Here is a 26,353-nt window from a genome sequence, read left to right as displayed (position 1 = left end):
CTTTATATTATGAATACTTCATTATTTCATAAATTCCGATTTCATATTTTTAACTTTGTAATTTCTACATGCCGTCTTACTAGATTTAAACTGATGATCTAATATCCAGAAAAATCCCAAATCCAGAATTGCCGAAGTCCCGACGAGTCCGAATTTCGGACTTTGTACTGTATTTAATTCTACATATGCATTAAAATTAATATTCACATAAATGCTTAAATAGATTCTGATCCTGGGAGAAGCATTCTTTTTAATTTTTCAGCAACCTTCATAAAACAGATTTTACTCTTATTCAGTTTTGATGATTAATCTGAAAAATTAAGTAATAATCATAATTGACTAAGTAATGATACTTTAAAACAGAATTTAAAAGAAAGCACCTATGATAAAAGCAATCAATTTTGGATACATCTTTCCATTAAGATAAAATAGATAAAAACAATGAAAAATAGCCTATAAAAACATATAGCTTTTACTTTATATTGAACACACATACAATGCACTGAAAGCAAAAAATGAAAATTAAGATGAGAGCATTTGTTCAACAATCTTATCTCTGTTAAATTATTTAGTTTTATATATCACAGATCTCATATTAACTGCAAGTAAATTTTAAGCTCTGCTTAAATACACATTGTGAAGTTATTTCATAGCATTGCTTTATGTAATATAAAAATATATAATAAGATGAAATAATGACATCAGACTCAGTAGCATTATTTATAAAATAAGTTTCATAAAAAATCAAAGTTCATCTAAATCATAATTTTCTTCAGGGAAGTCCCCAAGTATGACATCATAAGGTTTAACGAAACTTCCATAATTTTGCTGACATTCAAAATACCTCTTCCCACCAACAGATCCATCATTTTTCCCAAGAGGTTCATCATATTTTACACCAACCCAAAATCCAGGTTTAAAATCAGTTGTACCAGCATACATAACAGTTCCTCTTCTGTTTGGCTTTCCAGACACACGAACTTCACAACGGCTGCCAACTTTAATATTCTTTATTAACTCTTCCTCTTCTTGACGCTTCTTTTCCTTTTCTGTACTTTCTTTCTCATCACCACTTTGAAGCTTTAGCTTTTCTTTGAAAGCTCTAAATGTTTCACCTCGCTTACTGTACTCTTCTTCAGATAATTCAAATTTTTTCACCTTTGACAGATCTTCAAATTCTCCAGCTTGATGAAATGAATCAACAACATGAAGAACTTTAGCATTATCTAAGGCATAAGAATTTAAAGTTGCACTGTCATCCATAAGCTTACAAATCAATTCATTCTTATCATCTAATAACTGTAGTTCCATAGAGGTAGATGAAGCACCAGTTAACAGCTCTAATTTCTGTTTGAGTTCTGCAATTTGGATGTTCACCGGGAATCGCCGCTGTGTACCAAAAGAGTTAATACTACTAGTTACAAGTATGTCGAGCATGCCTGCTGCTATGTCTTCACTCATTTTGACTACCTGAAAGAAAAATATAAATTTTCAATATGGAAATTAAGTACTTCCCAGAATTTTATTTGACATAAATCATTGCACTGAAACATGTACCTCATTCACAATGAACAGCGAATATTTACCAATTTCAGGGTTGAGATCAATATGTAAATTGGTTTCCAAAAGTTGAGCAAGCAATGCGAATTAACAATTTCCAGAAGCACACTTAAATATGAGGCTGAAAATTGTTACGTATGCAGACGGCAGTACGCAAACACCACATGTTATGGCAATTATGATTGACTGTTTGAACATATGCTAACTAAATAGGATTTGAAGATGTTCAGTTAAATGTTGATATGAAGTGTTTTATAACTTTCATTGGATAGTTTCTGATGATATTCATGTTTCTATGGCTAAAAGAAGACAAACAGCAGATACTGAGTAGGCTGTTGGACATATTGAAGCAGGACAGTCAATCAAAGATCTCGTACGTTTCTTTGCCAATGATTATTTGGCAATTTTTTAAATGCAGAAACTATTCAAAAAAAAAAAAAAAATTCAAACTGTTTTCCAGAGACTTGTGCCCAGTCATAACCCTTCTGAAGATCAGCATATTGTCATAATAATCAAATGGAATCAAAGAATGACATTCAACTGTTACATCAGCAGTTGCAGCATCACTTGGAAAGATAATATCTCCCAGTAGTATTAAGGGCCAAATGCTTCATATAAAGAGGCTTTACACCTGAGTATCAAGTGTTTGTATTCCACAAACTGCCCATTCCACAACATCAGAAGAACCACAGAATTAAAGAGGTATCGCCAACATTTCAATTGGACTGTCTTATATTCACCAAAATGTTCTGTTCATGGAAGAGTCCAGATCTGCCCTGGAACCAGACAATAAGCATTTAAGGATCTGGAGAGAAATGATGCAGATGAAATTGGACATAAAACATTGTGGCAGCATCACGATGTAGATTGAAATTTCAATGGGATATTGTACCCAGCCACCCATCTTGAAAGACCGTTCTATGAAGACTGTGTGGTATTGGAGTGAAGTCGTACCGTTCATTGTAAAATTCTACACTACAGCAGTTGGTCCCGATTTCTGTCTTATCGAGCCCCAAAATTAATGATGGTGGTGATGTGTAATGATCAGTAACTTGGTGTTTGATGGTACTTCTCATATGAAGTGGCTGCTATTTTCTTCCAACTTTAATCCAATTGACAATCTTTGTTATTCCCTTTGCCAGTTGTCTTTGCATGTATATCTCCTCCAAGTAGTCCAAGATAGCTGGAAACTGCCCCAGTGGAGAAATGGCAACACCTTCTTAAACACAAGCCTCCCTACTGAAGGCTCGTAGCTTAGTGACATCACAAACTGTTGGCCTTCTCGATGGGGTGCGAAAAATCGCCCCTAAACCAAGGCCATCTAGATGGCATTAGCAAGTTAGGGGAATTTTGTCCTTGGTCGTGAGAAGGCGCATGAACCAAATCTCCTTAATTTGATATTGATATTTTTTTTTTCGATTTCAATCATGCCTTTAAAGTGCTGTGTGCCGTTATGCCGAGAAAATTATTGGGACGGTTCTAAAGTATCAGTATATAGATTTCCTGAGCAACAAGATGTATTACATAGATGGTTAAAATCGATACCGCGAGAAAATTTTGCCATTTTGAAGTATACTCGGGTATGTTAAGCCTAACTTGAAATTGAAATTTATTAAGGTATTTGCTTCTACATTTAAAAGAATGGATACATTAATATTAAGGAATTTCATTTTTATAGAATACATTGTGTATAATATTGTGTAATTACGTATCGATTAGTATCATTATGTATCAAATTGTATGGTTAATAATTATGTATCGAATTGTATGCTAAATATTTACTTACTTTTTTAAATGTCCAATTTTTTTACTTTTTGATTAATTTTATAACTTGGGACTTTTAACTTCATACGTATACGGCAGCAAATGAAATTATTTAGCTTAATATTTAATATATTTTGGCATTAAAAGTTTTTCTAAAGAAACTGTGAAGACAATAAATATGCTTATGGTTTTTAAATTGTAATATAAAGTGCACAGTTTTGCGTAAAACAAGAAATAATTTAAATTCCTAATGCATGAAAATTCAAATATTATTAAAACTTATGTCATTAAGAATCCTTTTCTTCCCCCCCCCTCCTGAGTGGGAGACAAACACACATATGCTTGCTATTACCTGTTTTGTTAAAATATAAATTGCATTACTAGAAATCCTACTTTTATTACTTTAAAATTAGTAATTAGGTAATTATAGTAATCTGAGTGAGCTTTCATCATGTCTAAAAAGTGTTAAGATACCTGATGATTTAACAGTTGTGATTAAAGAAAATATTATATTTTTTCTCCAGATAAGCACAGAATTTGCTCCTTTTATCTGCATCATCTGCTATTTTCTGCATCAGTCGTTATCCATGATTATTTGCAAGTGGAAGCATATTTTAGAGATATTCCATTAACAAAAATTAGTAACCGTGAATTCCCTTTAAAAATTAATGATGTGCATAATCTCTGTTCATTGCTTAAAGAAGTTGCAAAAATTAAAGGTGATAATAATGAAAACAGCTTTAAAATTTTCTTATTCGTAACTCAAGGCCTTCATGAATTAGAAAAAAATGTCCCTGAACATAAGAAAGTAGTTCAGTTTATATTTGGGCAGCTGACATTACTCGTTTCGCATAAAAATAATAATAGGTATAGTTCTGATCTGTTAATATTATCAAGTTTGATGTTTTCAGTTTCTCCACATTGCTATAAATTTTTAAGAAACAGTGCATATGTTACTTTGCCACATCCTTCTACATTGAAAAGATTGTGTTCTGAATATAATGTTGATCTAAAGTGGAGAAAACTCCTGAAAATTTCCTGAATTATGCTAAGGAAAAAAATCCGCTTTTAGACGAAAATGATAATATGTCACTTTAATGGTTGACGAAATTCACATTAAGCCATTCTTAGATTTCAAAGGTGAAAATATAATAGGAATGTAGCAAAATATAATTGTGAAAATGCTGCTAATTTTGCTTGTGTTTTTATGCTGCAGAGTATTAGGTCTTCATATAAGGATGTTATAAGTATTGTCCCAGTCAAACATTATCAGCACAATTTTTGCATGGATATATTGTGAAAATAATAAAAGGTTTAGAAAATTTAGGTTTTTCCTGTAAATATGTGTGCTTATAAATCTACCCTGCTAAAATTAAAAAACTTACATAATATCCTTAAAAATATAATTATAAATTACTTATATAATATTATATCCTTAAAAATATTTCCACACATTCTTCTTATATATTTTTTATGCAGTTAAGTGACTTGTATATTATTAGTATGGAGAGAGATTCCAACATTACCTCAAGTCCTTATCAAAAGTCAACCAGTACTTTAAAGCATTGTTTTAACTGTAAACATACAATATAAGATCACACAATGAGTAATGTATAATATATTTTGTGCAAAGGAAAATTTATCCAATATTATATCCGCAAATGAATTGAAAATATATATTTTCAATATATATCAAGTAAAAAAAGAAAAATAATACCCTCCTATTAGTAAAGCTTTAAAAACATATATAGTTTAAAGGCAGGTAGTAGGTGACCAATGGCGATAGTCAGCCGCCAGTTTGTGACGTCACGATCTCGTAGTTGGGCTTCTGTTTAAGAAGGTGTTGGAAATGGTCATTGACAGCATCTGCGATGGTTGATCACCTCACTGAAGGCATGGGCCAGCTTAACAAATTTATCCAAAGGTCCCAGTGTGGTCATATACCTTATTCATTTAAGTTTGATTTGTTTATTTTTAGCTCTAAACATCAATTTGTTAATGACACAAATATGATGTCATCATATAACTTACAAAAATTAAATAGTGCTTTCATCTTTGTATATAATGTTTGTTTTCTTTCACGCATACTCACATTTGCTACCTTCATGTGCAATTTGATATTAATCATAGATTCACATTTCCATTTTTGTTGATTTTATTGCTGCTGGCTTAATTTTTTAAAAGCCAATATAGAAGAATTTCATGAATTTAACTTTTTGCATTTGTAAATTTGCTAATTCCCTTTAAAACTACCGTATTTACGCGAATCTAATGCGCATCGTTTTTGGCCAAATGTAGTATTCAAAATTGGGGTGCGCATTAGATACGATGGAGCATTACATTCGAGTGCAAAGTTCGCCGATGACCGTGAATTGACCCCGACAGGAAAAATTAAGCGTGCTGCACCGCACATTGTTGCACTGAGTTTCTGCTGCCTGGAAAAGCATCGAAGCACTAAAGATTGTGAAATCTTTCAAGAAATGCTGCATTTCAAATTCATTGAATGGCAGTGAAGATGACAAGCTCTAGAACGCCGAGGATGACGATGATGATGATGAGGAAAGAAGAAATAAATCTGCGTCTGACGAAAAGAGCTGCAAGGATTCCAGTGATGAAAACAGTGAATAAAGACGTTTACTATTAATCACTAATTGTAGAAACTGTTAGCTAAATAGAAATGTTACGATTTATTTCATGTTCATATTTTACGATAGGTACTGTATATACGGTAGTGGTAATTAACAGTGATTGTTTCACATAACAATTGCCCACTAATAGGTTAATTCTATGTTCTACTACTTTATGTATAAATCCATTGTTGTATAAAATATGGTATCTAAATTTAAATAAAATTATCATACCATTAATTGATAGTTTATATACAAATCCATTGTAGTATAAAATAAGATTTAATAAATTCCTCATATCATTGATGTGCATTACATTCGCCGACAAACAATTTTTTTATTATTTAAAGTTTTAAAATGGGGATGTGCATTAGATTCGCATAAATACGGTATCTAAAATTTAGAATCTGGCAAGTGATCTAAGAAACTAATAATTTAATATTTATGAAGTAAGCTTAGTGTTATTTCTCAGTAGTGCCTTGTTATTGAAATCAAAATATATTTTTAGTAATAATTTATTTCATCACATTTCAATTTATTCCTAAAATATCTCTTTAACTTGTCAAAATCTCCAAAACTTACTTTCCTGAAAACATAAACATCACAAGATATATAATATACAATATCTTTCCAAAATTAAAGATAGCTTAATTCCAAACTTACAATAATACAAATACCTAAAGATATGGTCATATTGTTTTTCGTAATGACCACCAGTGCGACCAGCGAACTCCCTCACATAGCCCTTATCTTGAGTATGAGAAGGTTCGAGTATTCAATGTAGAAGTTTGACTGTTTTAATGAATAGTTAAGTGGTAGTGTTAAGAAAGTTATGTTTTAGCAATGTGGAGTCATGTCTTCTAAGAAAATTTATCAAGCCATATTGTTCACACCTATAATGGCAAGCAACCCATCTACACGCATGAAGTTGTTGCTATTGGTTGTTCATTTAGGACTTGGTTGTTTCAAGACTTTTGTTTTCTTCACTACAGCCACTAACATGGAGAAAACGGCAGTCATAAAGATACCAATTTACAATCCTAATGGCACTGTGGTTTGCTATGTGAGAATAAACTTTTGCTTTAGCCTTACCCAAGCCTGTTATGGATCCCAAAATGAAATTTAACTATTGCGTCACTCATATGCTGTCGGAAATTGCCTTTTTTTTTTCGAGATATCATACTTTGGGAATGCACAGATTCTTCTTACGAAGCCTGAAAGCTGCCATTACTGATCAATGTGGGGAAAGCAGCACCAAGGAAATCCAGAAACTACTCGCTGGTGAGCATCTTGGAGATAGAAAAACCATCCAAATTACTTTGTGTCATCAAAAAGGCGTGCTAAAAAACACAATATATCTGATTCATTGTTACTAGAATTGTTTATTCACCAAATGCTGTCAAATGTTCAATCTATCCTCACATCAGTTGAGCCACTAGATTCTTCGAGAGCTGTCAGCATTGCTAATCAAAATTTGTTACACCCGCTCAGGTAAGCACAGTTTCTTCATCTGTATCAGTAAATGTTTCTAATAATTCTAAATTGGATTCCCTACTGAATGAAGTCTGCAAACTGTGCGGTAAGGTATTGCCTCTACGATGATCACACAGTTTCCAAAAACTGCTACAACAGCCCTTCAGCTAAAGCTGCTATGAATTGTTCCTATTGCTGGTATCATCACAAATCTAATGAGAAAGCCAAAAAAATGTATTCCACCATGTACGTTCCAGGGAAACGAACCAGGGAAAGTGTAATAGTGACTTCCACTTTACTTCGAGTCTCATTGCCTTTTTATTAGAAGCAGAAAGTCAAAATATTTTTGTGGGACACTAGCTCAGACGTCAGTCTCCTCTGCAACTAAAAAAGAAATGCATCAGACACCTAATATGCTGTTTTCTGTTGCCAACAGCAGTTCCGCTTCAGGGACAAAAAAACTTTTAAGTCTTGACCTTGGTCCTCGTCGTAATTTTAATTTTGTTTTTTAAGTATGTAAAGTATCAACGAATATTATTGGTTCTGATTTTTTGCATTATTTTGATTTACTACCTGATTTAAGGAACAAAAAGCTTGTTGATTTAAAAACACATTTAAAAATTAATTGTTGTGTAACTAACATTTGTATTCTATAAAAGCAATTATTGCAAATAGTATATATGATAAATTACCATCTAACTATCCTTCACTGTCAAAGCTTCCTGATCATAAATGATCTTGAGTATAATATTCCACTATGCATTTCACTGAAACTATTGGTCCTCCTGTTTCACGTAAGCCTAGGAAACCAGCTCCAAATAGACTAAAAATTACTAAGAATAAAATTAAAAAAAAAAAAAAAAAAAAAAAAAAAAAAAAAATTAATTTAGGCCACATGTGACCCTCCAGAAATAATTACTTCTCTCCTCTTCACATGGTGTCAAAGAAAGGCAAAAACTAATGGAGACCTGTGAGAGATTTTCGGAGGTTAAACGCTCAGACAGTGAGGGATAAGTATCCTATTCCCAACATTTGTGATTTTGCAGCGGAGTTGCATGGAGCAAACATATTTTCTCGATTAGACTTGGTAAAAGCCTATCATCAAATTCCAATTAATCCTTCCAATATTCATAAAATGGCTATGCCCACTCCTATTGGACTTTTTGAGAGCACATGAATGCAGATTGGGCTATGCAATACAGCTGCAACCTTTCAATGCGTTATTGATGAAGTAACTCGTGGAGCTGCCAGGAGTATTTGCTTTTGTTGACGATATATTGATTGCGTCAAAGGACGATACTGAGTATTTGATACACTTGAAAGCTCTTTTTGAAAGACTAAGCAATTATGGGTTAAGAGTTAATGTATCTAAATGCAATTTTGTTTTAACTTTGCATTTAGATACACACATACTCTTTGGAGTTTTTAGGTTTTTATGTATCTGAACAGGATTTAAAACCTTTTTAGAGGTTTAAAACCTTTACTCGACAGAGTGGAAGCCATTGAATATTTTTTTAAACCAAACACTTTAACTCAGTTAAGGAAATTTCTCGACATATTTAACTTTTACAGACGTTTTGTCTAAGAGCTTCGCATGTTTTATAGCACCCTTGAGTAGGTTATTGGGAAACCACATTAATAAAAAGAAACCTTCACAGCCAAGCAAAACAGAAGAATGCCCTCTCGAATGGAACAACGAGGCTGAGAAAGCATTTGCTACTCATGCTACTCTGCATGGCGACTCTTCTCAGACACACATTTCCTGGTACCTTGATACTTTGTACTGATGCATCAAACACTGCAGTTGGTAGCTCATTAATGCAATTGTATAATTCAGCTTGGGAACACAATGCGTTTCTATCCATTAAACTCAGCAAAAGTGAAAGGAAATGGTAAACTTATAACAGTATATATAATCAACAACTTATAATAGTTGGACATATTTGAAAGAAGATTAGTGACATTTTAGTTACATTTTACTAACAGTTAGCTTTATGTTGATTGTTTTCTTTTATGTCTCATTTTGTCACTTATTTGCTCAGTTTAGAGGTTTAGTAAATAGCAGGTAGATTTTATGTCAAATGACATAGGTTAAAATGAGAAGCAAAATCATAATCATCATGATTCGTTACAGAAGACTGGCTGTTGCTACCACTGCTGTTTGCCTAGACAGTGTAAGAGAGGCCTGCTGACCAGAGCAAACCTGAAAGCGTGATGCAGGAACGGTTGGCAAGTTGGTTGTGCTCTGCCTGTCTGAAGCAGTTAGTGCCATTACTTCGTGTAGAGTTTCTGGGGTTTTAACCCAGTTAATATACTTTAAGGTTCCAATAAGCCACTAAAGCACCAGAAGTGATTAGTTGTTTTGTATTATTTCACTAGATGCAAAGAATAAGCTTTACATGAATTTTTACATTTTTGTGTTTTATCTTGTGACCACAGTAAGTATTAATGAAAGGTAATAACCCGCTTTAACATGCAGAGATAATTTTTAAAGGTTAAGCAGTTAGTTATAAATAATTAAATTAGGTAGTTAGATAACCTTAGTCATTAGGGATTTTCATGGCCACTACTGAATTTTATTTACTTTTTAATAATATTTGTTAAAACAGCCGTATTAAAATCACAGTCTAGAAAAATTTCACAGTTTAAAATACATATAATTTATGACATTGATTCTTAAACAATATTAAGATAATTACACATTAAAAGCTACAGACAACAACACTCAACAAAATATTTATGCATCTTTTTAATTTGAAGCCTTCCCAGACATTTTGGCTAATTTATATCAATTTCCTTCCCTTTAAGCATCTTTTATCTTTTCTAACAATTTGAAATTCAGAAATTTGTCTCAATATGCAAACCAATGTTCTCACTAGTTTCTGCCTGCTTTATCACCCAACTTGGCAACCTCTCCACAATGTGCCTATGAGGGTTTACTTGATCTTGTAAAAGTTAAATAGTACAAAGCCACCTCCGACAGACGTGAAACAAATTATCGCTATATCTGAAAATAACTACAATGTCAGACAAAGGTTTAAATAAGCCTCTCATTTTAAAAGAACTTAAAACATAAAGGCATGTGTCTGATGCTAACAAAATCAATTACAGCTAATGGTGATATAATTAAACAAGAACAGTCAAATTCAAACTAAAAATGTGGACTAGTGGTCAAAGACTTATGCAATTTAATTTAATTTAACCTGGCTCAGTAACTCTATCATATGAGGAAATAGAAATGGGAAATTATAGTAAAGGTTGAAATCATAAACAAATGAATAATTTATATAATAATAACTTTACCTATCTTTTGAAGAATATTCTTTTTTTCTGTATTCAGTTTCTTTCTTCAACATGTTTCCTTTTCATTTTAAAATTTTTGGATTTAATTAAGGATTTTTTTTTTTATTCTAAAAAAACTAAATGCATTAAGAATGTATAGAAAAAGCTGCTAATTTTATTTCTTTAGTAATATGAACATTCAGAAGAAATATGAAATACAGTCGAAAGTCGTTAATTCAGACACCCATAATCCGGACCTCAAAGCTAAAAACTTTCTGCGCATGCGCCGCGTTGGCACATGCGCACAGGCGTTTTACGCGTGCGCATAAGACCTTGACTACTGCGCATATGCGGGTGCGCAAGTGCAGAATACGTTTTCGCCTGCGCGTTTAATGTATAACGGACGGTGTAAGCTAAAATTATCTAATTATCTATTTCAGTTAATGTTAATGATTGCGCTGTTCCTTAATCTTCGAATTGGATCCCGCTGATTATTTTTTGCAGACTGTAAGAGCAATTTTATAAAAGTAAACTTGAACTTTCGATTATGTCAGATAGAATTTCCCATGCTGGAACTTCCAAAGGATCTACAAAACGAAAGTATGTTTCGATGTCCAACAAACAAAAAGTGGAATTGCTGCAAAAAATGGATAAAGACATGAATGTGATAGAGAGGTTAGTGAAAACGAAAAAATTTCGATTGACAAGTTAGTCGGTATTCTCGGCACAGCAATTAACGGGACTTGAACTGCGGGACTTTGTAACTGAACAAGAAATTATGTCTGTTTATAGAATTAAAGAGAAAGTATTATCACATAAAATGAAGCAACTTAAACAACTTACATTGAAAGAAATGTTTAATAAAGTAAACAAATAAATATTAAGCATTTTTTTTTTGTAAATTTTGATACCCTTTAGATCGTAATTGTTCTTTATTTCATAAATTACGGTTTCATATTTTTAATTTTAGAATTTCTGCATGCCATCTTACGAGATTTAAACTGATGATCTATAATCCGGAAAAATCGATAATCCGGAATCGCCGAAGTCCCGACGAGTCCGGATTAACGACTTTTGACTGTATATATGGTAAGGGCCGGTTACAGAGCTGGTGTGGCAGAATTTTTAAAATTTAGAGACACATCGAGCAACAAAATCTAGAAATGGCAAATCATTTAGAGATTCACTAGGCAGCAGAATTTAGGATCCACAGAAATTACATCAGCTGGGAAAGTGCCTAGCACCAGCTCTGTGTGTGATACATTAATACATATTGGATGAATTTTTTCAATTTCTTTATAAATAAAAAAATTCCTTTCCATAATGCCTGTCCATGTGATAAGATTAGAAGCATTTTTTATATTTTCCATGCTTGTGTTTAATGAAAAGTGGGAAAAATAAAGGGAAGATAAATATAATAAGAAAAAGATTCTAGTATCAGAAGTAAAACATTCAAATATTTTGTTTTCGTTGCTCTTCCAGCCATTCTCCCGAAAGGTAAGAAATTCATCTCGAACTTTCTGTAAACTACATTCATTATTCGTTAATACCATGGAGACATTTTTCATTTTGTCACATACTATTTCTGGGATCTTCTAGAATCGTGAGTCTATAAATCTTGCTTCAAATCCTTCTAAACTTTCCAAGCTCCAATGCCCAAAATCCTAAAGAAAAATTATCACTACTAATCCTATAACAGCAAAACACCAGAAATATTTTGGGGGAAGGGAAAAAAAAAGAGAAGGTAAAAAGTGTAAAAATAATTTTATACAGAAAACTGGTGCATATTCTAAGAATTAAGAATTATGAATATTTTGAGACAATTACAAGAAAACTCTTACTATGAAAAAATTAAAAAGAAGACATTTTTAATTACTTACATAGCTAATTTTGCTTTTCTAAGAACTGTTTTGTAAACTGTGCCTTTTTTTTCAAATTCAAAATATTGTATAATAAGTTACCAAAATGGAACTTTATAATATGATAGCAAAATATTAAAATGTTTCATTTTAATGTTATTTTTTAAATATAATTTCAGTATATTACCATTATTTTAATGAAATTTATCAATGTTACAATGTTTTACATAAAAACTGTTGAAGCTTGGAATTAAAAATTTTCTATAGAAACTGATCTTAAAATCGCTACAATATTGATAAGTCGCCAAATTTAGAACTGTTTAATAAAAGAATTTACCTCCTGAAAAGCAAAAAGTTAGAGCTCTTCATTAGAAAAAATGAATTTCGAAATGTTTACATTTCATTTTTTGCTTAGAAACTCAAGTATCCCACCATTTATATTAGAAATAGAAACAAATTATAACCCATTCAAAAGATAACCACATATGTCAGTGAATCACCAAAAATATTCCTCCAAAATGCTAATTCAAGCTCAAAATGGTAGTCGTAAAAACAGACAGAAATTTTAGATGATTAAAATTAAGGACCTTCTGCTGATTTTGCCCAAAATTAAGGACTTGAAACCACAAATTGATTAAAAAAAACCTAAGGACTCTTAAGGACCCTATGAACCCTGTTTTATGTACACGTGGCACTTCGAACCTGTTACGTATTTCTAGGGATCGATTCTGTTAAACCTTTTCTTACTCCACCTTACACTGGTCCTCATGCAATTGTTAAATGAATGGACAAAAATTTTTTATTATTGAGGTAAATAACAAAAAAGATTACGGTTTCAATCAATCGCTTAAAACCAGTGCATATGTGTCAGAACTTATAGACACACCTGTAATTTCTCAGATTCCACATTAAAAAGTCTGTGAAGATTCAAACATTGTTCTAAAACAAATAATTACTCGCAGTAGATGTGTTCATTTTCTCCAAAAGCTGATCACTATAATATAACTGAATATTTTTTCTCTTTTGGTTTGCTACAAAAGTTATAGTACATAAATACTTGATTAATTTCTTATGTATACGTTAGGAAGTTGCTTAAAATTCTTATTTCATTAACTTTTCATTATTTTTGTTTAATTATGGTATGCATTGTATTGTTATATACTTTGATTAGTATTTAAGTATATTATTATTTGTATATTACTACTCATATATTCTGTATTTCTTGTTTTTTATACTTACACTTTAAAGTATAACTTTTATATTGAATGTGTCTATTTTAAACTAGATTTTCGCAATCAACCCCTATTGTGTCATGACTGTGTCACTGGGCGATACTGTGGCGGTCTTATGTTCGGTTGCACACGCTGCCATATGACATCATGCTGTTTTTCATAATAACTGCCAGCGAGGTCAATCACACTGCCCTTATCTTAAGTATGAGAAAATTTGCGTATTCATATAGAAGTTTGCCTGTTTTAATGAATAGTCATGTTAATAAAGTTGCGTTTTACCAATGTGGCATCATGTCTACTAAGAATATTTACTGAGTCATATCCTTCACACTCGTAATTCTAAGTACCAATTAAGACCAAAAACACAGTATAACTATTGTTCACTTCCAAGCCTATCGAATTAATTTCCATCTTTTCGTTGCCCTGCGTTGGCAACACACTTTTGAGATTTTTGTCGTTCGTAGAATTCGGTCGCTTAAAATGTAGCTGACCTGTAACTGTTATAATTCTGATTTTAAAGTTTATCTGTACTGCTGAATTATTACTAGATGTTTACATGTGAATGTTATATTACTAAATGTATTCAGTTTGGTTTATATAGACCGAGAGTGACTGAATTTATTAAGTATATTTAAATTCGAAACTGCGTCATTTCGGCGCCATTCTAACACGGAACGTAAACAACTATTATAAAAAATACCAAAGCATAAACAACTAAAACATAAAATGAATTCACAATAACCCACATTCAGTCTAATATGTTCCTTGAATGAAAACTGTCATAACACAGGTTTTTATTTTGTAAAGCTCATGGATTTCTGAAGAATATTGTGTTTAATCTAATTAGTTAATAAGCGTGGTTTTAAATGTTAAATTTTGCATTTGATTTTCATTAATAGACAACTAAGATAATTGCCACTCCACATATTCCAATTATTAATTTTATAACTATTTTCAAATCGTTCTAATTCCTAGCATATGTATTATAGTTCTATAGTTATGAAAAATGCATCCATCTAATGACCATTTAGCAATTTTCAAAAATTTATATTACTTACAAAATGATAGTTCAGACACATCCTACCTTAATATAAATATTTTTAAAACCATTAAAAATAGGGATACTCTTATGAACTGAATTTTCTATTAAATTAATTTGATTTACTACCTCAAATATAATAGTTTAGTCACTATTAAACTTTTAATAATAACATTCTGCTAAACATTAAAAATACAATTTTTACTCAATAGTTAACTTAAAAATTTTCTAATTATGAAATACAGTTTCTATTGATCGTTAATTTATAAAAATACTTTTAAGCATTAAACAATTTTAGTACAATTAATTAATACTAAAACAAATGCATAAACCAGCAGTTCCCAGACATTCTGGCTCCCAAAACCCTTTTCAGAATTAATTTCTGTAATGAAGTTCCTTAGGTCTACTCTACATTTTACATGTTAATAGTGTTTAGGAACAATGTTAGAGGAGATAGACAGTACAAGAATATAAAGAGATATATAAACAATTTCACAATATCTATGCAACAAAATTATTTAAAAACCTTTTACATTTATGATATCTCAGTTAATTCTCAGCTGCTACCAACACCCAAGATATTATTAAAATGCTGCTACACAAAAAAGTTATATGATATGATACATATGTATTTGTGACCATGCAATACAGATACTAAAATTAATGTATTTTTTAAATTAAATTAACATGTATCTTAATGATAAAGGGGGGGAAAGGTCTTGCCATGTTTCTTTATTTGAACTGCCAAGGCCACACATCTGAGTCTGTCCACAATTAATCCAGAGTTTCCTCTAAATAGATTTTAAATGCTTTGTTTCACTTTGCCTCAACTACCTTATCTCCTTGAATTTATCGTCTTTTTACTGGAAACTTGTTGGTAAAATGTTAGCGGGCATTTGAAAAAAATTTATCCATTCATGCAATGTGTAATAGTGATATTCCAAACTGCAAGCTTTCAATCTTTTATTCTCTGTTTATCATCCTATCAATAATATTACTCCAATTTTTGCATTGTGAGTATACTATTGCTTATTTGCAGCATATCAGTGATAATGTTATACAGCTTATCATCAATCACCCAAAAATTAAACTGTGAACTGCTTGAAATTGATTTGATAAAACAATGTTACTAGATATTTGATATCTTTATCTACTCAATTTTTTTCACAGGAATTTTAAATGATTTTTGAAAGAAGCTATTATTACAGGCCTATAGTCCCTTGAGCCTAGAATTTACTAATATCAGGGTCATCTGTATTATTAACTAGTGAAGAATCTCTATATGTTCCTCACACTGTAGAAAAACCAGAAACACCTAGAGCCACCAAATTTTGTATGTATATAGCCTACCTCAGGGGTTCTCCACCTTTACTGGCCATGCACCCCTTTAACCACTGTTAGATGATCATTCCCTCCCCAATTCTTTCCAAAACTAAAAAATTACATACACATTTCTTTAAATTTAGATTACTTTCAACGGCTTTTATAAATTAAACAAGAAAAAATAAAAACCATATTGATAAACACCAAAACTTGAATAGTTTTTATTAATTGATAAACTCCTTAAACTATGAAATTTCTCCCAGCTGAGAACTCCTGGTCTACCTGAACATGTGCATCTATAAGTCCGAATTAAAAAAAAAAAAAAAAAAATTATTATACACTTTGTGTGGATTTAATGAAATTTTGATTACAAATTAACAGATTTAAAAGTTTTGTACTGCTACTCTGCAAAGTGTAAGGGATTTTTGTTTTGATTTCAATCAAACATTCAAGCATATACAAGAAGTATGTTGCTATTTGACTAAATGACATATATTTGTTCTTCAAACTTAATCACATTGTGAGAAAACACCTGTGAAGCCATTAAATTTTGAAACCACAGTCTTCTACTCAAACTAGGCAGAAATTCGAAGTCTGAATTTTGAATTTGTCTTTTATTTACACTTTTTTTTTGGTATGAATTTAGGGAACTTGTGATCAAAAACTTAGAGATATAAAAGTTTTATGCTATCATTTGGTCCAGCATAAGATATTCAAATTTAATTAATAAATTCAGTGACATAATAGAAATGTGTCACCACTTGACAATATGTAACACATATTTGTGTTTTGAATTTAATCAATAGATTCAGCGATTTTAAAGAAATGTGTTTCTCTTTACGAATTAAAATATGTTTACATTTTACGTGGCAGTATGTTAGCATTCAGCGAAGTATAAGATATTTAGTTTTCCTTTCAAATTTATTGCGATATTAATTAATAAATTAAGCGATTTAAAAGCAATACATACAGACTCATTTCAGTTATTATTAAATTACTAGCTGGATCTAGAAAATTACATTAGCTATATATATTAAAATCATTATACAGTCAAAACTCTTTAATCTAGAATGATCTATAATCCGGAACTCAAAGCTACAAACTTTCTGCGCATGCGAGTTTAATGTATAACGGACGGTATAAGCTAAGCTAAAATTATCTAAATATCTATTTCAGTTAATGTTGTAGATTGTGTTGTTCATTAATCTTCTAATTGGATCCGGCTTATTATCTTTGCAAACTGTTAAAGCAATTTTATAAAAGTAAGCTTGAACTTTCGAATTACGTCGAAAAGAATTTCCGATTCTGGAGCTGCCAAAGGATCTACAAAGCGAAAGCATGTTTCGATGTCCATCAAACAAAAAGTGGAATTGCTGCAAAAAATGGATAAAGACATATCCTTTGTTTCTCTAACCATTCTGAAATCTGTTTATCAATTTCGCGCTGCTCTGCGGTAATGGTGGCGCACAATTAACTGGAAGTTGATCTGTAAGCGGTATCCTTATCTTCAGGGCAGATGTTTTTATTTTATTCGGCTTATAATTCCTTACTAAATGTAGTATTTCATCTTGATATGATTTAAATCAAATTCCTCATCATTATAAATGTCACGAATACACATCAGATAGTTTTCTGGTTGCAATTTTCTAATTTCGACTATGCGTAATGTATGCTTTACGCATGTGTGCGTTGAAAGAAATGTTTAATAAACTAAACAAATAAATATAAAGCTTTTTTTTTTGTAAATTTTGATACCTTTTAGATCATAATTGCTCTTTATTTCATAAATTACAGTTTCATATTTTTAATTTTATAATTTCTGCATGCCATCTTACCAGATTTAAACTGATGATCTATAATCTGGAAAAACCGATAATTCGGAATCGCCGAAGTCTCGCCGCGTCCGGATTAAAGACTTTCCAGACTGGTTGGGACTTTGGCGATTTCGGATTATCGCTTTTTTCGGATTATAGATCATCAGTTTAAATCTGGTAAGATGATATGCAGAAATAATAAAATTAAAAATATGAAACCATAATTTATGAAATAAAGAGCAATTATGATCTAAAGGGTATCAAAATTTACAAAAAAAAGCTTTATATTTAAATTGACTGTATAATACATCAGCAAGTGCGAGTAGGCACTAATCGGTTAAGTGATAAGACTGGCAAAAGCTATACAGAATCCTGTTTGTATCAAACAGCACTTGTATTTAATCTAATTTGTACCTTTTCTGATTATCTTTATTAAATGTTCTGTGGTGTGGAAAACAACGTTGGAATTGTTATTTAACATCTTCAACTCCCCCACTACATATATATACAGTCAAAAGTCTTTAATCCGGACTCATCGAGACTTCGGCAATTCCGGATTACCTATCATCAGTTTAAATCTGGTAAGATGGTATGCAGAAATTATAAAATTAAAAATGTGAAATCGTAATTTATGAAATAAAGAGCAATTATGATCTAAAGGATATCAAAATTTAAAAAAAAATGCTTAATATTTATTTGTTTACTTTATTAAACATTTCTTTCAATGCGCGCATGCGTAAAGCATACATTCTGCATAGTCGAAATTAGAAAATTGCAACCAGAAATCTATTTGATGTGTATTCGTGATATTTATAATGACGAGGAATTTGATTTAAGTCATATCAAAGATGGAGTACATTGAGATGAAATACTAAATTTAGTAAGGAATTATAAGCCGAATAAAATAAAAACATCTGCCCTGAAGATATGGATAGCACTTACAGATCCACTTCCAGTTCATTGCGCCCCCCCCCCCCCGCAGAGAAATAAAGGATATGCCTTTATCCATTTTTTGCAGCAATTCCAGTTTTTGTTGGATGGACATCGAAACATGCTTCCGCTTTGTAGATCCTTTGGCAGCTCCAGAATCGGAAATTCTTTTCGACATGATTCGAAAGTTCAAGCTTACTTTTATAAAATTGCTCTAACAGTCTGCAAAAAATAATAAACTGGGTCCAATTAGAAGATTAACAAACAACACAATCTGCAACATTAACTGAAATAGATATTTAGATAATTTTAGCTTAGTTTATACCATCCGTTATACATTAAACGCGCATGCGCAGAAAGTTTGTAGCTTTGAGGTCCGTATTATAGATCATTCTGGATTATGGACATCCGGATTAAAGAGTTTTGATTCTATATATATTTTCTTTTTCACAATAACTGCTTTAGGTAACTAGCCATGCAAATGGCTAACAAACTAAATGAATAGGTACAATACATTATAAACACAGCTGAATCACTAGTGTCACGAGAAACCATAAATTACTTATTTGTAAAAGCTATGTCCTGAAGATAAATAAGTAATGTTAACTTTTTAAACATTGTAAATGCACAAAGTAATAACACCTTTTCTTCTTAATTAAAGCTATTTTTTTTCATGCACAGTTTTGTAAAGCCATTTTTTTCAAAACACTAATTTCTTTGCTGTGAATTGCATCTTTTCAGCTAATGTCAACATGAGTACATCATCACTCCTCACATCCTGTTTTAAGGGGAAAAGCTCCATGAACTAGCTCTTCTCTTCTATAATGAATAGCTCTTGTTTGCTTTGCCATAATTAAATAAACCAACTAACCTTGATAATGGACATTTAACTCTATGAGAAAGTTTTTAAACCTCTTGTTGGCTTCCAAAACAAGAATTTTATACAGAAAGGTACGTTACTATTCCATCTTTAACTGCTAGGAAACATTTTCATTAATCACTCTATTAAAAATAAGTAATTAAACATAAAAAGTGTAACTAAAATCAACTGCATATTGTGTTAATATTGGTTTGACAAGAAAATAATTTTGGTTTTTTAGCACAGAATAAAACTGAATATTTTCCTACACAAAACGAGCTTTAGTCAGTCAAATACCTTCTGTTCCACGACCTCTCTTCTGATCTCCTCTGTCTCATTCTGTTCTATGATCTTTTGCCATCATTTTTGGTAACTTCGTGATTAAGGTATGTACAGAAGCTTAAAACAGCTTTCTGTGAATGGATGTAGTCTGTAGCAAAAATGTTTATCTGTGGCAAAAATGTTTTATACTCATGAGTATTTAATATGAAACTATTGCAATTTCCCATTTTATTCAAGTTTTCGGTTACAAATGGGATGGTACGAGACAACACTATCCCTGATAACTGAAGTTCTACTGTGTACCTCAGTCTATGAAATACAGTCAAAAGTCGTTAATTTGGACACCCATAATCCGGAATGATCTATAATCCGGACCTCAAAGCTACAAACTTTCTGCGCATGCGTCGCGTTGACGTAAGACCTTTACGGCTGCAAATATGTTTGTGCGCGTGCGCAAAATACGTTTACGAGTGCGCGTTTAATGTATAAGGGACGGTATAAGCTAAGCTAAAATTATCTAATTATCTATTTCAGTTAATGTTGCAGATTGCGTTGTTCCTTAATCTTCGAATTGGATACGGCTTATTATTTTTTGCAGACTGTTAGAGCAATTTTATAAAAGTAAGCTTGAACTTTCGATTATGTCAAATAGAATTTCTGATATATATTTATTAATATGTTTGGTGGTCGTGCGCTTAATGCATGATATAATTAAAGAAAATAAGAGTAGACAATCTCCTATAACAAAAGAATATATTAAGTACTAAATTACAATTTAAATTACATTGCAGAGATCAACGCAGAGCTCGGAACACAGTTCATGCTACCGCCGCGTACAGTTGTCTGACGAGAAGGCTGAGTGAGTAATGACGTCGCTTTGACTCTGTCTTTGATATGATTTAAATCAAATTCCTCATCATTATAATTCGCTTCCGATAGGGAAGAAAGTGACAGAGGTTATTGAAAACGAAAAAATTTCAATTGACAAATTAGTCGGTAGACACAGCAATTATAGGACTTGAACAGCGGAACTTTGCAACTGAACAAGAAATTATGTCTGTTTATAGAATTAAAGAGAATGTATTATCACATAAAAAACGAAGCAACTTAAACAACTTACATTGAAAGAAATGTTTAATAAAGTAAACAAATAAATATTAAGCTTTTTTTTTTTTGTAAATTTTGATACCCTTTAGATCATAATTGTTCTTTATTTCATAAATTATGGTTTCATATTTTTAATTTTATAATTTCTGCATGCCATCTTACCAGATTTAAACTGATGATCTATAATCCAGAAAAATCGATAATCCGGAATCGCCGAAGTCCCGAAGAATCCAGATTAACGACTTTTGACTGTATACATTTCCAAGGACAAGCTATCTATACTGCCCTCCAAAAGTTAAGGTGTGGTGTGTGTATTTAACTATAGCAAAGCACACTAGGGCTATCTGCCTAAGGGGAGGGATGCCTTCGTGGAGGACTTTCGAAGGGAAACTGGCTCGTATACACATTACACATGGGGAAAGCCACGAAAACACCCATGCAGCCAGCCCGTTCGCGGGATTCGAACCTCGGACCGAACTACCAGTGTTCAGCGACTTTACTGCTCGGCCGCTTGTGGGCTCCAAAAGTTAAGGAACAGCATGTTTTTCAAAGCTCACCATTACAAAAATGTCAGTAACGTTTAAAATCATACCTCATATGCATGACAGTAACAGAGTTTAAGGACATTATAAAAAACAACAGCTACCACTTTTATTTTATAAACATAAATACTTATATAGGAGTTGGAGGAAAAAATGCAAAAATTATAATTTTTATTCACAATTTTGATCTCCAGTTGTTATTACAGTTTCATGGACATCTAGGAGAGTCTATGCATGCGCAATAAGAATATCATCTCTGCGCGACTGCAAAAGAGAGCTTTTACACTTGGATGTAAGGTACTTAGTAGTAGGACATTTTTATTCCTTTTTCCCTGATAGACAGCAAGCGTATTTTCACCATTCTTTAGCAAAACTGTTTCAAATATAGCCGTGTTTTTGATTTCCTTACTTCATGCGGAATTTCTTGTTGATGTCTTACTGTGCCGACAAAACTTGTGTTTTTCATTTTAAGTTTTCTAGCTAATGATAGTGAGGAAAAATAATTGTTCGTTGTCAAATTTCGACCTGAATTCAGATAATGGCTTAGAAGACGCATTACTACATTTTCAGGAAGACTTTCAGTTTCACTTCTCGATGTATTTTTTCCAAGATATGGAAAAGCATTGCACATATACTTCGAGTCTACATCGACCAACATCCAAAATTTGATACCGAATTTATCCGGCATATACTGTATAAACTTACACTTGGCTTTGGATGGAAATAACTGCTCATCCACAACTAGATTTTCTCCTGGTTTATAGGAAATCGCACAGTTCTGTATAAATTTATTCCAAATATAGGAAAAAAGTGCAAACTTATCACTTTCTAAACGCTGAGTCCTAGTTGACTTCAAGTTAAATCTTAGATATTTCATAATGTCTCGAAAACGATTGCGAGACATGTAATTCTTGTGTAAAATAATGTAATTCCTTCTGTAAATAATCAGTGAATGAAAGGAATGTATATGTACAGCAGTTGTTTTTCCCAAGAAAAATATTTTTTGAGCGAGAATACCATATAAATCTACCCAGTATTACTAGCAGTCATTAAGACTGTTCGTGGCGCTTTTAGGTACAACTAATAATATCTCCGTTAATTTTAATTTCATTCGATTTATATTTGGCACCAATAATTTTCGACATATTTTAGGAAAATACCAAAATTTTTGACTTCTTAAGATAAAGGGTTTTTAAGGAATCCAAGGTCAAATGACGAAAGAAGTCAAAATGACTGCTCCGGCACTTCTAGTGTTAAAGTCTACTTTAACCATAAATAATAATAAACAGATAATAATACATAATTATAAATATATAATAAAAATAAATAGATATATAAAAATAAATATAAGAAAAGATTATCATGGTAAATACATTCTCATTTCCAGTGACAGTCAAGCAGCTTCAAAAGCTTTATACTAATTTTAAATTAAATCAAAGATTGTTTTGGAATGCAAAAACCTTCTAAGAGAAGTGGCAACCAGAAACTAGGTAATCCTAATCTGGGTGCCAGGACATAAGGGAACTGAAGTAATGAAAAGGCAGATAAACTTGCAAAACAGGAATCGTCTTTTAATCCAACAGGTGTGGAAAAATTTTGTGGTATGAATATGAAGACTGCAAAGAGTATTTTCCTTAAATGGGAAAAATAGGAAATGAATAAAGTTTGGTTTGATTCTTCTGGACAAAAACATGCAAAAAGTGTGATTATCAGACCTGCTGAGACTGCCTCTGAAATTCTTAGGAAAACAAAACTGAAACTGAAGTTACAAAACTGAAGATACAAATAATTATCGAGTTCATCATGGAGCATTACTATTTCAAAAAACACCTTCATACTATGAAACTTTTTCAACAAAGCCCTACATGCAGAAAATGATGTAACAGAACGAGAAAACAGCATGCCATATTATATATGAGTGTGATGCCCTTGCCCTCATCCGCTTTACTACTTTAGGTATTCTCAATACTAAAGAATTATACCTGAGTGCTATTAAGTGGCTGTCAGACTTTATTAACAAAGTGGACGATCCAAAAAAATGAAGCTAGGAAGCAGTGAGTTTGGTGCATTTGGCACAGAATGCTATTTAGCAGAGGTGTCTGATAACTGAGAGACCCAACCTGAAGAAGATAGATAAGAAATTTACAGAGACTTCGGTTGATCTTTACAATATGGTAACTGGTAGTTTGGCGACATTTTGGAGGCGATAAAGGTTACTACCTGGGACTTTGGTAATAATGTGAGCAGTACTCAGTTCCGATTACGCATTATTTTGCGTGAGGGAAATGAGAGATCATGGGATATGTCATGTGATATTAATGGACGAATTACGGTTCTTTAATCGGAAAAGGGGGGAAATCGGGAAAAAATCTGGAAATTTTGTATTTAGCTTTATTCTGTGTTGTGTGAAACAGTGTTGGTTAATTTTTGGATCCCATAGCCCTAACTAAAGTGAATTCGAAATGGGTATTTAGGCATTGTGATAAAGAGAAGTTTGCTTTTTATTTAGCGGAGGAAGTATGGAGGAAAAATTCGCAGAAAAAATCTTTCAATAATTTTATTGAATGAATTAGAAAAGTGTATCCGCCACGTAATCAAGATTCTGAAGAAGATTAGGTAAGTTAGTATTTTTAATTATTTGAGGATATTATTTTTATGCATTGTTCTAAATGTAAGGTGGAAAGGAATTTGGTATTATTGGGAAAATTGTTATTAGCAATGATTTAGTTTAAAGTAATTAGGATTGTAAGGTAATTTTTATTAATTTAATGTATGTGCTCATTTATATTTTAAGTAGTGTTTTTGAATTTAATTATATTTTAATGAAATGATAGTTATTTTGTGAATTTTATGTTTGTAGGAATTTGGTATACGTTTTAGTTGAAGTAAACGTGCATGGAAATAATTTAAATATTTGATACTAAGTATTTGTAATGCTTGCGGTATGAATTCGCTGGTGACGTGTATAATGTAATAGATGATTTAGAGGTAAAAGTTTTTGGATATTTTATTTATTTTATATGTGGAAATGTTCATGTTTGTAAAGGGTAAATACTTTTTCGCGATCAGGTAATTTCATATATGTTCTTTTTACCGGGTTTAAAGATTGAGAAAATTGTCATGTATTTTCGTGAAATTTTTCTAATTTATGAGAAAAATGCAGTGTACATGGATATAGTGAAGAGTGTGCGCAATGCCATTTTTGTGCAATTCTGGGATGTTTTTTTAAGTAAAAATAAGTCGGCGTGTACATGGTTTATGTGTATGTGTTATTTTGAAAAACGCGTAAGGAGTATGGTATTGTGCACTTTTTCCCAATTTTGCAGTGAATATTTGTCATGATTAAGCAGTTTTGTTTGATAAAATTTCTAGCATAAGTGTAATTCGGCTAGTAGATTGTTGGAAGAAGTGTTCAGTAGATAAAAAGAAAAGAAACATGTCTTTACTTCGTGAAGACAAAATGGCGGCGGGGGAAAAAAAATAGAGGGTTGCTGTAGGAGAGTTGGTTGCCAAATTTTCGCCAAATTACCATAATGTAAAGATCAACCGAGACTTCCTTTCAATATACAAGCAGTTTTTAATTAGCTTCTGATGCAGATCTAACTTGCCTAGCTCAAACAACAGATAAACATTCAGAGGTCAAGAATGACATAAGCCCCTTACACAGCTTCAAATACCAACCGAAGCAGAGAGGTACCTTTAGCAATAAGCTTAAGTAATAAACTTAATGAATCAATGAAAAGAGAGTATCATTTCACAAGTGCAGTGATTTACCCAGCTGCATCTGTTTACTCATTTGGATATAATTTAAATTCCATCATCTGCTATACTCTCAGTCAAAATGTAGCTCAGATATACACCCCTAATATTACTTGCTTATATTAAATAATACAGATAACTAAAAAGATGGGAGAGAAAGATAAATTCACCAAAAAGATAAGTAGCATGCTGGCGTAAATTAAAACGATCATGCTGAAAACAGTATCACTATGGTCAGTAATTTCAAAGCAAGAAAAGGCAAAATTTGAAGACAAATTAACATTACTAATTTTGTACTAGACGTTTTATGCTACAAATTTTATTTGAGATCATGATTTTTGTCTAAGTGTATTCCTTTCGGATAAGTTTGACTGCCCTGTAAACAGCACTATACCGTATGATATTAAAATATATAATGTGTTAACATTATAGTAGATTTCGAAATGTTAAGTCAGCGAAAATAAATAAACTAAACCTTACAATGAAAAAAAAGGATTCATAAAATTTTGAATAAAAACACTTCCGAACCTCAAGAAATAGGAAGTTATATTATGATTTAACGGTAAATGACATACAATGATTGCACTCTTTAAAGAAAATTAAAAGTTACCGGTATATTCAATGATCCGCAAAAGCCGTCAACGAGTACAACACAACCAAACAAATGTGACCACCTCCACCCGCACTGTTAAAAATTGCCTGCAAAAGAAATTAAAAACTGATCATGAAAAATGTTGCAAAATATAAATAGATTATTTAAAAAAAATAAAAATTTTAAAAATATCATCAGTAGATTATCGGTGCTAAGATTATATTATATTAATAGTATCTGAAAACAATTTTAAATTTGAGACTCGGATTTTAACCTTTCAGTAAATCAACGCAGTTCAATAACTTATTA

General features: G+C 31.7%; 1 protein-coding gene across 2 annotated transcripts; it reads right to left on the bottom strand.

The window, feature by feature from the left end:
- Nucleotides 1-449: 449 nt before the first annotated feature.
- LOC118191243 (tubulin-folding cofactor B-like) lies at nucleotides 450-26,151 on the bottom strand. Of its 2 annotated transcripts, XM_035362044.2 has the most exons (3): nucleotides 26,063-26,126; nucleotides 12,287-12,370; nucleotides 450-1,470 (listed from the first exon to the last, which is right to left on the bottom strand). In XM_035362044.2, the coding sequence occupies exon 3, from the start codon at nucleotides 1,459-1,461 to the stop codon at nucleotides 745-747; it is 717 nt and encodes a 238-aa protein (XP_035217935.2). In that variant the 5' UTR covers nucleotides 1,462-1,470; nucleotides 12,287-12,370; nucleotides 26,063-26,126; the 3' UTR covers nucleotides 450-744. The 2 variants fall into 2 exon arrangements, with proteins under 2 accessions (XP_035217935.2, XP_035217934.2); XM_035362043.2 differs by lacking the exon at nucleotides 12,287-12,370 and having other exon boundaries at nucleotides 26,063-26,151.
- Nucleotides 26,152-26,353: the final 202 nt, after the last annotated feature.

The sequence above is a fragment of the Stegodyphus dumicola genome, chromosome 2 (genome assembly GCF_044657685.1).
Source record: "Stegodyphus dumicola isolate Sdum_Otavi_A_Nest chromosome 2, ASM4465768v1".
Classification (NCBI taxonomy): domain Eukaryota; kingdom Metazoa; phylum Arthropoda; class Arachnida; order Araneae; family Eresidae; genus Stegodyphus; species Stegodyphus dumicola.
This window is presented reverse-complemented; position numbering and strand designations above follow the sequence as displayed.